At 42.2% G+C, this 12,955-nt stretch overlaps 1 protein-coding gene across 1 annotated transcript in view; it reads right to left on the reverse strand.

Annotated features, from left to right (window-relative positions):
• The window catches only part of LOC109893827 (uncharacterized), a 105,636-nt gene that overhangs the window by 49,945 nt on the left and 42,736 nt on the right, over positions 1-12,955 (reverse strand). The window contains 47 exon segments of the mRNA XM_031828087.1: positions 20-196; positions 322-428; positions 614-726; positions 834-1,033; positions 1,250-1,417; positions 1,519-1,637; positions 1,753-1,856; positions 1,967-2,178; positions 2,261-2,407; positions 2,549-2,633; positions 2,736-2,763; positions 2,864-2,885; positions 3,056-3,084; positions 3,254-3,348; positions 3,449-3,657; positions 3,784-3,960; positions 4,086-4,192; positions 4,378-4,490; positions 4,596-4,795; positions 5,012-5,179; positions 5,281-5,399; positions 5,515-5,618; positions 5,729-5,940; positions 6,023-6,169; positions 6,311-6,395; positions 6,500-6,527; positions 6,628-6,649; positions 6,820-6,848; positions 7,018-7,112; positions 7,213-7,421; positions 7,548-7,724; positions 7,850-7,956; positions 8,142-8,254; positions 8,362-8,561; positions 8,778-8,945; positions 9,047-9,165; positions 9,281-9,384; positions 9,495-9,706; positions 9,789-9,935; positions 10,077-10,161; positions 10,265-10,292; positions 10,393-10,414; positions 10,585-10,613; positions 10,783-10,877; positions 10,979-11,187; positions 11,314-11,490; positions 12,101-12,214. Of these exon segments, the coding sequence (XP_031683947.1) occupies positions 20-196; positions 322-428; positions 614-726; positions 834-1,033; positions 1,250-1,417; positions 1,519-1,637; positions 1,753-1,856; positions 1,967-2,178; positions 2,261-2,407; positions 2,549-2,633; positions 2,736-2,763; positions 2,864-2,885; positions 3,056-3,084; positions 3,254-3,348; positions 3,449-3,657; positions 3,784-3,960; positions 4,086-4,192; positions 4,378-4,490; positions 4,596-4,795; positions 5,012-5,179; positions 5,281-5,399; positions 5,515-5,618; positions 5,729-5,940; positions 6,023-6,169; positions 6,311-6,395; positions 6,500-6,527; positions 6,628-6,649; positions 6,820-6,848; positions 7,018-7,112; positions 7,213-7,421; positions 7,548-7,724; positions 7,850-7,956; positions 8,142-8,254; positions 8,362-8,561; positions 8,778-8,945; positions 9,047-9,165; positions 9,281-9,384; positions 9,495-9,706; positions 9,789-9,935; positions 10,077-10,161; positions 10,265-10,292; positions 10,393-10,414; positions 10,585-10,613; positions 10,783-10,877; positions 10,979-11,187; positions 11,314-11,490; positions 12,101-12,214 (5,736 nt within the window).

Genomic DNA, 12,955 nt, shown 5'->3' on the forward strand with positions numbered 1-12,955 from the left:
CAGAGAGTGATGTACTGACCTGCTTGGTGACTTCAACAAAAGTCACAAAGAACTCATTGAGCTGCTCTTCCCTTGGAGATTCCAGCAAGCTGATGAAAACGTTCTTCACAAGAGTCTCATTCTCCAGAGCGCCAGTGCTTGGGTCCAGTATCAATTCAGCTTTCTGGTTTGGTGAGAGGGAGTCTAGAACTGCCACCTGGGGAGAAGAAGACAACAGAATACAATGCATTAGCCCTCTAAATAGCCATAATTCCACACATGAGCAGTGTCAAACTAGTCAATTCTGGTCATGCAAAGAACACTGGCAAACAATTGTTTTACCCCTGAGATGTTGAAGTCTTTGAGATCCGAATAGGTTGTGTACTCGGAGTATGAACCCAGGTTGATTGCAAGCCAGTCATTGTCATCGTGGATGTCCTGCCTGCAAGCTAAAAGACATGTATGGCCGTTTTGGTTATTGAAAAGTGGAGTACATTGATGTTATATTCAATAGACAAGGAAGCAACATGCCAACTGTTCACTCCTTTCAAACAAAGCACGCTTCATCCAGCATAGGCGATGAAGAATCAAACAGAAAGCCAATGAGCACAACAACCTGCTTGGTGAGTCCTACCTGGTCCATTGATGAGGTGCACAGATTTCCTCAGGTATTTCAGCAGGACTCTTGCGATTCCTTCTCTTCTATCCTGAGTCATTTCAGGGAAAGCTCTGTCCATTCCATTTACACTGTAAATGGGAAAAGATACACTCATGACGCTTCCACCCCACATTTGCAATAGATTTTAGTCATCGAATCCATGGCTAATTTTAGCAGGAAGTTGGCCCCTACTCACATGACTTGGTAGTTGGTGCAGTTGACGTTTGAGGTAGCAATGCTGAGCATGACTTCATTAAAACTGGGGAGGATGGGAATCAGCTTTACTTCGAACCATGCAATCCAGTCCAGCGTTTCGAACTCTGGGAATTGAAGGCTGATGATGTTGAACGTCTGATTCATCATCACATCTCTCACGGCTGGATGGATGTCAGGAATCTGTTGAAACACATGACCAGAGTTCCTCAACACTGCACAACTCATCACGGCATTCCATCGAGCTTTGCCGGTAATAAATGAAAGTAGAAGATTGATAGGTTGCTCGTTGCTCATTTGTTGTCCTTCACTATCCACAAAGGGAGACACAGGAAGACATGGGGATTGCTATTTGTCAAGATGAAATCATGCAGTTTGTTTATCTCAAAAGTGCATTACCTCTTCCTTTGCGGTCAGTTGCGTCAGAAACTCGTCAACATTTTTGAAAGCGTCTCCTTCCTCCAGCCGCGTAAACACAAGTTTAATGTCATCTGTGTCATTCAATGCCCCAGAGGTCAATGTCAATTGTGCCACTTGGGTTGGGGTAAGCAGCGACAGTGATTCCTTCTACAAATAGAAAAAGAAAAAGAAAGGTGGCACATGTCAGTGAGTGGCACGGTAATGTTATTGAGGGGATAACCATCCAGACAAACACCTAGGAAACTTACGCTGGAGAAGTCAGGATTAAGGACTTGTAACTCCTGCAGTTCTGCAAAAACAGAAAAGATGCCAAAGTTCCTCTGGAGCCAGTCCATGCTTCCACTGGTGTTTGAGACACAGCCGGGATCTGAAACAAAAGCAGAGTTAAACAAATGGACTTTAAGTTCCCCTAAGCAGATGACTTCAATGGATTGGCCCAGAGAAGTGTGTATCTTTTTGTGCTTTCCAGAACCATTTATTACCTGATGAGTCATTTCTTGAAAGGAATGGATAGATGTAATCGGTGAAGATCACTCGTTGTTGCTCTCTGTCCATGGAGGCTGATTGGTTGCTTAGAGCCTCAATGCTGAAAGAGAACAGAGCCCATGTTACCTATGTTATCTTGACTTCTTATTCAATTGTAGGCATATCACCAGTTGTATTGACGATGGCATTGGGTATCATGGCTTTACATACACAATTTGGTAGGTCTGACAACTGAAGTTCTTTGAGCTGAGACAGGAGAGGAAATTCCTAGATGGAGATGCCAAGAATGGACGGAGCATCTTCTGGAACAACTTGTCAACGAAACTGGCGTTGTTCAGCTGTGCATTCATGAAGTTGTTGAGTTTGACATCTCCAATGGCATCAAGGACATTTGGCATAGCTGGACTGCTGGTGTTGGGGTTCTGGAAAGGTATAAACAGATGTGTATTGACAAAATCCACACATATTGCCAACATTTTGTTGTAATTCTGGGATTCAACATACCATGCTGGAGTAATCCAGAAGAGCCTGGTCCAGAATAGCAGCATTGTTTTGGAAGAACAGCTTCCACATTTCTGTTGAGTAAGTCTTTTTGCTGGACAATTGGCATTTCAGGATCGTCACCAAGTTGTCCGCTGCCAGAAGGGTTGTCTTAAAGAAAAGAATGCAGGGACGTGAACCAAATTAGACAACTGTGACATCAACATGAGTAACATCAATAAAGAAGATGAGGACAAGAGAAATGTATCTGTTGCTACTGACAACATTTAGTGGTGAATTGAAAAAGCTTACTGAGGAACAGGCATATTCAGAGATGTTGAAATTGCAAAGGGATTCATTGGGATTCCCAATTGACATTTGTTGCTTCAGTTGTGTGCTGTAGGAACGGTAATGAAAAATACATGATTAGTTTCCAAATGATACCTTGTGTGTCTCAATGTCTTACAACCTGCACTGTGCAAGACAGCACTGAACCCACCTGTTAAATCCAGCACAAAGTTGTTTCTCTGCAAAAGAGAACATAAAAACAATAGTTCTTCAGACACAAATCATAAATTGCCAATCTGATTCAAGAAAATGTCAATTGCACAGCTAGCATCAACTTACCATTGACCAATGTTTCTTTGCACTATATGGGGGGGAAATAATATTGTTACCAGTGTGAAATTAAATGAGAAAACAAAAGAGATGCTTTAGCTTTCTGAACAATGCCACAATGCAGATACCAGATGCATGACCTTTCCCATATCGTAAACAAAAGGTCTATTTGAAATAAGATCCCACTCAGAGAGTACTTACCACAATTAAAGCTGGAGGCCTTGAGCAACCTTTGAGGGGGATCATTTATATAAGGTCAGTCAATCAACGGGAAGATTTGGGAGCATATGAGTTAGCAAAATAACAGAATGCCTTTTTGGAGATTTTTTAAATGTTCTATAAATGCTGGGCTCAGATGATACAGTGTATGTTGTTGAAAAATAGCAGTTTATCACATACGTTGGAATGTCTTCATCAGTGCATCCAAGCTTGACTTTACACCCTGTGAGAGGTGAGGCGGAAGAGATTCCAAACTTTGGTCGAGACCCGTAAATCTGAGAGAAAAAGGAAAGAGACATTAGCGCAGTCTTTTGTCAATCTGTACTTTACGAGGCAGTCCCTTGTACGTTTGTTTGGGGTAAAGTAGTCTCTTACATGGCATTGTAGGATTCACAGGTGATGTTTAGGGGGATATCAACCAATCTGCCAGGATGGAAGCTGGCCAGCAGAACAACCAGATTGACTTGGAACCACAGCTGGAAGTCTTTTGGCTCAAAAACGTCGAATTTGGGAGCAAGAGCCATCAAGGTCAGGTCTAGCATTGTGTCTCTTACGGCTGTGTTTGTGATGATAGTGATGTTTTCCTGTAAAATAAATGGTTAATGGTTTAGGAGGACATCAATTCATCCTGATTGTTTTGTCAGATGACTTTGTCGAGAGCCAGGTCTCACTGTACAAGGTCCATTCCAGCCAGAGAGTGATGTACTGACCTGCTTGGTGACTTCAACAAAAGTCACAAAGAACTCATTGAGCTGCTCTTCCCTTGGAGATTCCAGCAAGCTGATGAAAACGTTCTTCACAAGAGTCTCATTCTCCAGAGCGCCAGTGCTTGGGTCCAGTATCAATTCAGCTTTCTGGTTTGGTGAGAGGGAGTCTAGAACTGCCACCTGGGGAGAAGAAGACAACAGAATACAATGCATTAGCCCTCTAAATAGCCATAATTCCACACATGAGCAGTGTCAAACTAGTCAATTCTGGTCATGCAAAGAACACTGGCAAACAATTGTTTTACCCCTGAGATGTTGAAGTCTTTGAGATCCGAATAGGTTGTGTACTCGGAGTATGAACCCAGGTTGATTGCAAGCCAGTCATTGTCATCGTGGATGTCCTGCCTGCAAGCTAAAAGACATGTATGGCCGTTTTGGTTATTGAAAAGTGGAGTACATTGATGTTATATTCAATAGACAAGGAAGCAACATGCCAACTGTTCACTCCTTTCAAACAAAGCACGCTTCATCCAGCATAGGCGATGAAGAATCAAACAGAAAGCCAATGAGCACAACAACCTGCTTGGTGAGTCCTACCTGGTCCATTGATGAGGTGCACAGATTTCCTCAGGTATTTCAGCAGGACTCTTGCGATTCCTTCTCTTCTATCCTGAGTCATTTCAGGGAAAGCTCTGTCCATTCCATTTACACTGTAAATGGGAAAAGATACACTCATGACGCTTCCACCCCACGTTTGCAATAGATTAGTCATCGAATCCATGGCTAATTTTAGCAGGAAGTTGGCCCCTACTCACATGACTTGGTAGTTGGTGCAGTTGACGTTTGAGGTAGCAATGCTGAGCATGACTTCATTAAAACTGGGGAGGATGGGAATCAGCTTTACTTCGAACCATGCAATCCAGTCCAGCGTTTCGAACTCTGGGAATTGAAGGCTGATGATGTTGAACGTCTGATTCATCATCACATCTCTCACGGCTGGATGGATGTCAGGAATCTGTTGAAACACATGACCAGAGTTCCTCAACACTGCACAACTCATCACGGCATTCCATCGAGCTTTGCCGGTAATAAATGAAAGTAGAAGATTGATAGGTTGCTCGTTGCTCATTTGTTGTCCTTCACTATCCACAAAGGGAGACACAGGAAGACATGGGGATTGCTATTTGTCAAGATGAAATCATGCAGTTTGTTTATCTCAAAAGTGCATTACCTCTTCCTTTGCGGTCAGTTGCGTCAGAAACTCGTCAACATTTTTGAAAGCGTCTCCTTCCTCCAGCCGCGTAAACACAAGTTTAATGTCATCTGTGTCATTCAATGCCCCAGAGGTCAATGTCAATTGTGCCACTTGGGTTGGGGTAAGCAGCGACAGTGATTCCTTCTACAAATAGAAAAAGAAAAAGAAAGGTGGCACATGTCAGTGAGTGGCACGGTAATGTTATTGAGGGGATAACCATCCAGACAAACACCTAGGAAACTTACGCTGGAGAAGTCAGGATTAAGGACTTGTAACTCCTGCAGTTCTGCAAAAACAGAAAAGATGCCAAAGTTCCTCTGGAGCCAGTCCATGCTTCCACTGGTGTTTGAGACACAGCCGGGATCTGAAACAAAAGCAGAGTTAAACAAATGGACTTTAAGTTCCCCTAAGCAGATGACTTCAATGGATTGGCCCAGAGAAGTGTGTATCTTTTTGTGCTTTCCAGAACCATTTATTACCTGATGAGTCATTTCTTGAAAGGAATGGATAGATGTAATGGGTGAAGATCACTCGTTGTTGCTCTCTGTCCATGGAGGCTGATTGGTTGCTTAGAGCCTCAATGCTGAAAGAGAACAGAGCCCATGTTACCTATGTTATCTTGACTTCTTATTCAATTGTAGGCATATCACCAGTTGTATTGACGATGGCATTGGGTATCATGGCTTTACATACACAATTTGGTAGGTCTGACAACTGAAGTTCTTTGAGCTGAGACAGGAGAGGAAATTCCTAGATGGAGATGCCAAGAATGGACGGAGCATCTTCTGGAACAACTTGTCAACGAAACTGGCGTTGTTCAGCTGTGCATTCATGAAGTTGTTGAGTTTGACATCTCCAATGGCATCAAGGACATTTGGCATAGCTGGACTGCTGGTGTTGGGGTTCTGGAAAGGTATAAACAGATGTGTATTGACAAAATCCACACATATTGCCAACATTTTGTTGTAATTCTGGGATTCAACATACCATGCTGGAGTAATCCAGAAGAGCCTGGTCCAGAATAGCAGCATTGTTTTGGAAGAACAGCTTCCACATTTCTGTTGAGTAAGTCTTTTTGCTGGACAATTGGCATTTCAGGATCGTCACCAAGTTGTCCGCTGACAGAAGGGTTGTCTTAAAGAAAAGAATGCAGGGACGTGAACCAAATTAGACAACTGTGACATCAACATGAGTAACATCAATAAAGAAGATGAGGACAAGAGAAATGTATCTGTTGCTACTGACAACATTTAGTGGTGAATTGAAAAAGCTTACTGAGGAACAGGCATATTCAGTGATGTTGAAATTGCAAAGGGATTCATTGGGATTCCCAATCGACATTTGTTGCTTCAGTTGTGTGCTGTAGGAAACAGTCATGAAAAATACATGATTAGTTTCCAAATGATACCTTGTGTGTCTCAATGTCTTTACAACCTGCACTGTGCAAGACAGCACTGAACCCACCTGTTAAATCCAGCACAAAGTTGTTTCTCTGCAAAAGAGAACATAAAAACAATAGTTCTTCAGACACAAATCATAAATTGCCAATCTGATTCAAGAAAATGTCAATTGCACAGCTAGCATCAACTTACCATTGACCAATGTTTCTTTGCACTATATGGGGGGGAAATAATATTGTTACCAGTGTGAAATTAAATGAGAAAACAAAAGAGATGCTTTAGCTTTCTGAACAATGCCACAATGCAGATACGAGATGCATGACCTTTCCCATATCGTAAACAAAAGGTCTATTTGAAATAAGATCCCACTCAGAGAGTACTTACCACAATTAAAGCTGGAGGCCTTGAGCAACCTTTGAGGGGGATCATTTATATAAGGTCAGTCAATCAACGGGAAGATTTGGGAGCATATGAGTTAGCAAAATAACAGAATGCCTTTTTGGAGATTTTTTAAATGTTCTATAAATGCTGGGCTCAGATGATACAGTGTATGTTGTTGAAAAATAGCAGTTTATCACATACGTTGGAATGTCTTCATCAGTGCATCCAAGCTTGACTTTACACCCTGTGAGAGGTGAGGCGGAAGAGATTCCAAACTTTGGTCGAGACCCGTAAATCTGAGAGAAAAAGGAAAGAGACATTAGCGCAGTCTTTTGTCAATCTGTACTTTACGAGGCAGTCCCTTGTACGTTTGTTTGGGGTAAAGTAGTCTCTTACATGGCATTGTAGGATTCACAGGTGATGTTTAGGGGGATATCAACCAATCTGCCAGGATGGAAGCTGGCCAGCAGAACAACCAGATTGACTTGGAACCACAGCTGGAAGTCTTTTGGCTCAAAAACGTCGAATTTGTGAGCAAGAGCCATCAAGGTCAGGTCTAGCATTGTGTCTCTTACGGCTGTGTTTGTGATGATAGTGATGTTTTCCTGTAAAATAAATGGTTAATGGTTTAGGAGGACATCAATTCATCCTGATTGTTTTGTCAGATGACTTTGTCGAGAGCCAGGTCTCACTGTACAAGGTCCATTCCAGCCAGAGAGTGATGTACTGACCTGCTTGGTGACTTCAACAAAAGTCACAAAGAACTCATTGAGCTGCTCTTCCCTTGGAGATTCCAGCAAGCTGATGAAAACGTTCTTCACAAGAGTCTCATTCTCCAGAGCGCCAGTGCTTGGGTCCAGTATCAATTCAGCTTTCTGGTTTGGTGAGAGGGAGTCTAGAACTGCCACCTGGGGAGAAGAAGACAACAGAATACAATGCATTAGCCCTCTAAATAGCCATAATTCCACACATGAGCAGTGTCAAACTAGTCAATTCTGGTCATGCAAAGAACACTGGCAAACAATTGTTTTACCCCTGAGATGTTGAAGTCTTTGAGATCCGAATAGGTTGTGTACTCGGAGTATGAACCCAGGTTGATTGCAAGCCAGTCATTGTCATCGTGGATGTCCTGCCTGCAAGCTAAAAGACATGTATGGCCGTTTTGGTTATTGAAAAGTGGAGTACATTGATGTTATATTCAATAGACAAGGAAGCAACATGCCAACTGTTCACTCCTTTCAAACAAAGCACGCTTCATCCAGCATAGGCGATGAAGAATCAAACAGAAAGCCAATGAGCACAACAACCTGCTTGGTGAGTCCTACCTGGTCCATTGATGAGGTGCACAGATTTCCTCAGGTATTTCAGCAGGACTCTTGCGATTCCTTCTCTTCTATCCTGAGTCATTTCAGGGAAAGCTCTGTCCATTCCATTTACACTGTAAATGGGAAAAGATACACTCATGACGCTTCCACCCCACATTTGCAATAGATTTTAGTCATCGAATCCATGGCTAATTTTAGCAGGAAGTTGGCCCCTACTCACATGACTTGGTAGTTGGTGCAGTTGACGTTTGAGGTAGCAATGGTGAGCATGACTTCATTAAAACTGGGGAGGATGGGAATCAGCTTTACTTCGAACCATGCAATCCAGTCCAGCGTTTCGAACTCTGGGAATTGAAGGCTGATGATGTTGAACGTCTGATTCATCATCACATCTCTCACGGCTGGATGGATGTCAGGAATCTGTTGAAACACATGACCAGAGTTCCTCAACACTGCACAACTCATCACGGCATTCCATCGAGCTTTGCCGGTAATAAATGAAAGTAGAAGATTGATAGGTTGCTCGTTGCTCATTTGTTGTCCTTCACTATCCACAAAGGGAGACACAGGAAGACATGGGGATTGCTATTTGTCAAGATGAAATCATGCAGTTTGTTTATCTCAAAAGTGCATTACCTCTTCCTTTGCGGTCAGTTGCGTCAGAAACTCGTCAACATTTTTGAAAGCGTCTCCTTCCTCCAGCCGCGTAAACACAAGTTTAATGTCATCTGTGTCATTCAATGCCCCAGAGGTCAATGTCAATTGTGCCACTTGGGTTGGGGTAAGCAGCGACAGTGATTCCTTCTACAAATAGAAAAAGAAAAAGAAAGGTGGCACATGTCAGTGAGTGGCACGGTAATGTTATTGAGGGGATAACCATCCAGACAAACACCTAGGAAACTTACGCTGGAGAAGTCGGGATTAAGGACTTGTAACTCCTGCAGTTCTGCAAAAACAGAAAAGATGCCAAAGTTCCTCTGGAGCCAGTCCATGCTTCCACTGGTGTTTGAGACACAGCCGGGATCTGAAACAAAAGCAGAATTAAACAAATGGACTTTAAGTTCCCCTAGGCAGATGACTTCAATGGATTGGCCCAGAGAAGTGTGTATGTTTTTGTGCTTTCCAGAACCATTTATTACCTGATGAGTCATTTCTTGAAAGGAATGGATAGATGTAATGAGTGAAGATCACTCGTTGTTGCTCTCTGTCCATGGAGGCTGATTGGTTGCTTAGAGCCTCAATGCTGAAAGAGAACAGAGCCCATGTTACCTATGTTATCTTGACTTCTTATTCAATTGTAGGCATATCACCAGTTGTATTGACGATGGCATTGGGTATCATGGCTTTACATACACAATTTGGTAGGTCTGACAACTGAAGTTCTTTGAGCTGAGACAGGAGAGGAAATTCCTAGATGGAGATGCCAAGAATGGACGGAGCATCTTCTGGAACAACTTGTCAACGAAACTGGCGTTGTTCAGCTGTGCATTCGTGAAGTTGTTGAGTTTGACATCTCCAATGGCATCAAGGACATTTGGCATAGCTGGACTGCTGGTGTTGGGGTTCTGGAAAGGTATAAACAGATGTGTATTGACAAAATCCATACATATTGCCAACATTTTGTTGTAATTCTGGGATTCAACATACCATGCTAGAGTAATCCAGAAGAGCCTGGTCCAGAATAGCAGCATTGTTTTGGAAGAACAGCTTCCACATTTCTGTTGAGTAAGTCTTTTTGCTGGACAATTTGCATTTCAGGATCGTCACCAAGTTGTCCGCTGACAGAAGGGTTGTCTTAAAGAAAAGAATGCAGGGACGTGAACCAAATTAGACAACTGTGACATCAACATGAGTAACATCAATAAAGAAGATGAGGACAAGAGAAATGTATCTGTTGCTACTGACAACATTTAGTGGTGAATTGAAAAAGCTTACTGAGGAACAGGCATATTCAGAGATGTTGAAATTGCAAAGGGATTCATTGGGATTCCCAATCGACATTTGTTGCTTCAGTTGTGTGCTGTAGGAAACGGTAATGAAAAATACATGATTATTTTCCAAATGATACCTTGTGTGTCTCAATGTCTTACAACCTGCACTGTGCAAGACAACACTGAACCCACCTGTTAAATCCAGCACAAAGTTGTTTCTCTGCAAAAGAGAACATAAAAACAATAGTTCTTGAGACACAAATCATAAATTGCCTATCTGATTCAAGAAAATGTCAATTGCACAGCTAGCATCAACTTACCATTGACCAATGTTTCTTTGCACTATATGGGGGGGAAATAATATTGTTACCAGTGTGAAATTAAATGAGAAAACAAAAGAGATGCTTTGGCTTTCTGAACAATGCCACAATGCAGATACCAGATGCATGACCTTTCCCATATCGTAAACAAAAGGTCTATTTGAAATAAGATCCCACTCAGAGAGTACTTACCACAATTAAAGCTGGAGGCCTTGAGCAACCTTTGAGGGGGATAATTTAAATAAGGTCAGTCAATCAACGGTAAGATTTGGGAGCATATGAGTTAGCAAAATAACAGAATGCCTTTTTGGAGATTTTTTAAATGTTCTATAAATGCTGGGCTCAGATGATACAGTGTCTGTTGTTGAAAAATAGCAGTTTATCACATACGTTGGAATGTCTTCATCAGTGCATCCAAGCTTGACTTTACACCCTGTGAGAGGTGAGGCGGAAGAGATTCCAAACTTTGTTTGAGACCCGTAATTCTGAGAGAAAAAGGAAAGAGACATTTAGTGCAGTCTTTTGTCAATCTGTACTTTACGAGGCAGTCCCTTGTATGTTTGTTCGGGGTAAAGTAGTCTCTTACATGGCATTGTAGGATTCACAGGTGATGTTTAGGGGGATATCAACCAATCTGCCAGGATGGAAGCTGGCCAGCAGAACAACCAGATTGACTTGGAACCATAGCTGGAAGTCTTTTGGCTCAAAAACGTCGAATTTGGGAGCAAGAGCCATCAAGGTCAGGTCTAGCATTGTGTCTCTTACGGCTGTGTTTGTGATGATAGTGATGTTTTCCTGTAAAATAAATGGTTCATGGTTTAGGAGGACATCCATTCATCCTGATTGTTTTGTCAGATGACTTTGTCGAGAGCCAGGTCTCACTGTACAAGGTCCATTCCAGCCAGAGAGTGATGTACTGACCTGCTTGGTGACTTCAACAAAAGTCACAAAGAACTCATTGAGCTGCTCTTCCCTTGGAGATTCCAGCAAGCTGATGAAAACGTTCTTCACAAGAGTCTCATTCTCCAGAGCGCCAGTGCTTGGGTCCAGTATCAATTCAGCTTTCTGGTTTGGTGAAAGGATTTTCAAAACCTCCAGCTAAAAAAAACAACAACATGTGTTAATCGTGGATTTCTCTTTTGCCATGATTTTCATCGTCAGTGCCTCATGAGATGATGAAATACCCACCGCAGAGAAATGCTGGTTTAGTTCATACAGATCCTTTAAATCAGCAATGCTTGAAAAGTTTCCAAAGTTTTTCACCAACCAGTCTTCACTTTCATTTACATTTCCCAAGCATCCAGGATCTGGATCTGCCAATTAAAACATCACTTTACTTTCTGAATTAATTATTTGACAAAAGAATTAACAACACAATTAAATCTTACATGTTAGAGCTATTGGCAAATTCTGCTCTTCTTAACATGTTAAATACCTGATGATCCCTTTCTGAACAGGAAAAGACGGATAAAGTGAGTGTAGATCAATTGTTTCTGCTCTTCATTAATGGATACCAGTTCACCACTCAATCCCAGGACCCTTAAATAGAAAAGATTTTAGATGAAACGACACTGAAGAGGACCATTTCCTTAGTAATATGGGAATCAGAATGATTGTCAACGCACAGTGCCTGATAGGAGCTGCAGCTGAAGTCTCTCGTGCTCAACAGGGACAGGAAGTCTCCGGTAATGTGGGGTAAAAGAGGTACCAGCTGGACGTTGAACCACAGGCGGATGAATTGCACATTTTGATCGTTATCACTGTTGAGACTGTTCAAAGCTCCAAAGACATCCAGGACCTCAGACTTTGATTCATTGGTGCCCTGAAATCAATTGGACAGTTTACATTGTTTACACTTTCTGAAAATCAAACATTGTCCATGTTGATTTTAATTCATGACCAGGTGTGAGTGTGAAATCAAATCAAATCAAATTGTATTAGTCACATGGGACGAATGCAACAGGTGTAGACCTTACAGTGAAATTCTTACTTACAAGCCCTTAAAGCCCTTAACCAACAATGCAGTTTTAGGAAAAAAGTGTTAAGTAAAAAATAACAAATAACAAATAATTAAATAGCAGCAGTCAAATAACAGTAGTGAGGCTATATACAGATGGTACTGGTACAGAGTCAATGTGGAGGCTATATACAGGGGGTACCGGTATAGAGTCAATGTGGAGGCTATATACAGGGGGTACCGGTACAGAGTCAATGTGGAGGCTATATACAGGGGGTACTGGTACAGAGTCAATGTGGAGGCTATATACAGGGGGTACCGGTATAGAGTCAATGTGGAGGCTATATACAGGGGGTACCAGTACAGAGTCAATGTGGAGGCTATATACAGGGGGTACCGGTATAGAGTCAATGTGGAGGCTATATACAGGGGGTACCAGTACAGAGTCAATGTGGAGGCTATATACAGGGTGTACCGGTACAGAGTCAATGTGGAGGCTATATACAGGGGGTACCGGTATAGAGTCAATGTGGAGGCTATATACAGGGGGTACCGGTATAGAGTCAATGTGGAGGCTATATACAGGGGGTATTGGTACAGAGTCAA

This window comes from Oncorhynchus kisutch, linkage group LG7 (genome assembly GCF_002021735.2).
Source record: "Oncorhynchus kisutch isolate 150728-3 linkage group LG7, Okis_V2, whole genome shotgun sequence".
Lineage (NCBI taxonomy): Eukaryota > Metazoa > Chordata > Actinopteri > Salmoniformes > Salmonidae > Oncorhynchus > Oncorhynchus kisutch.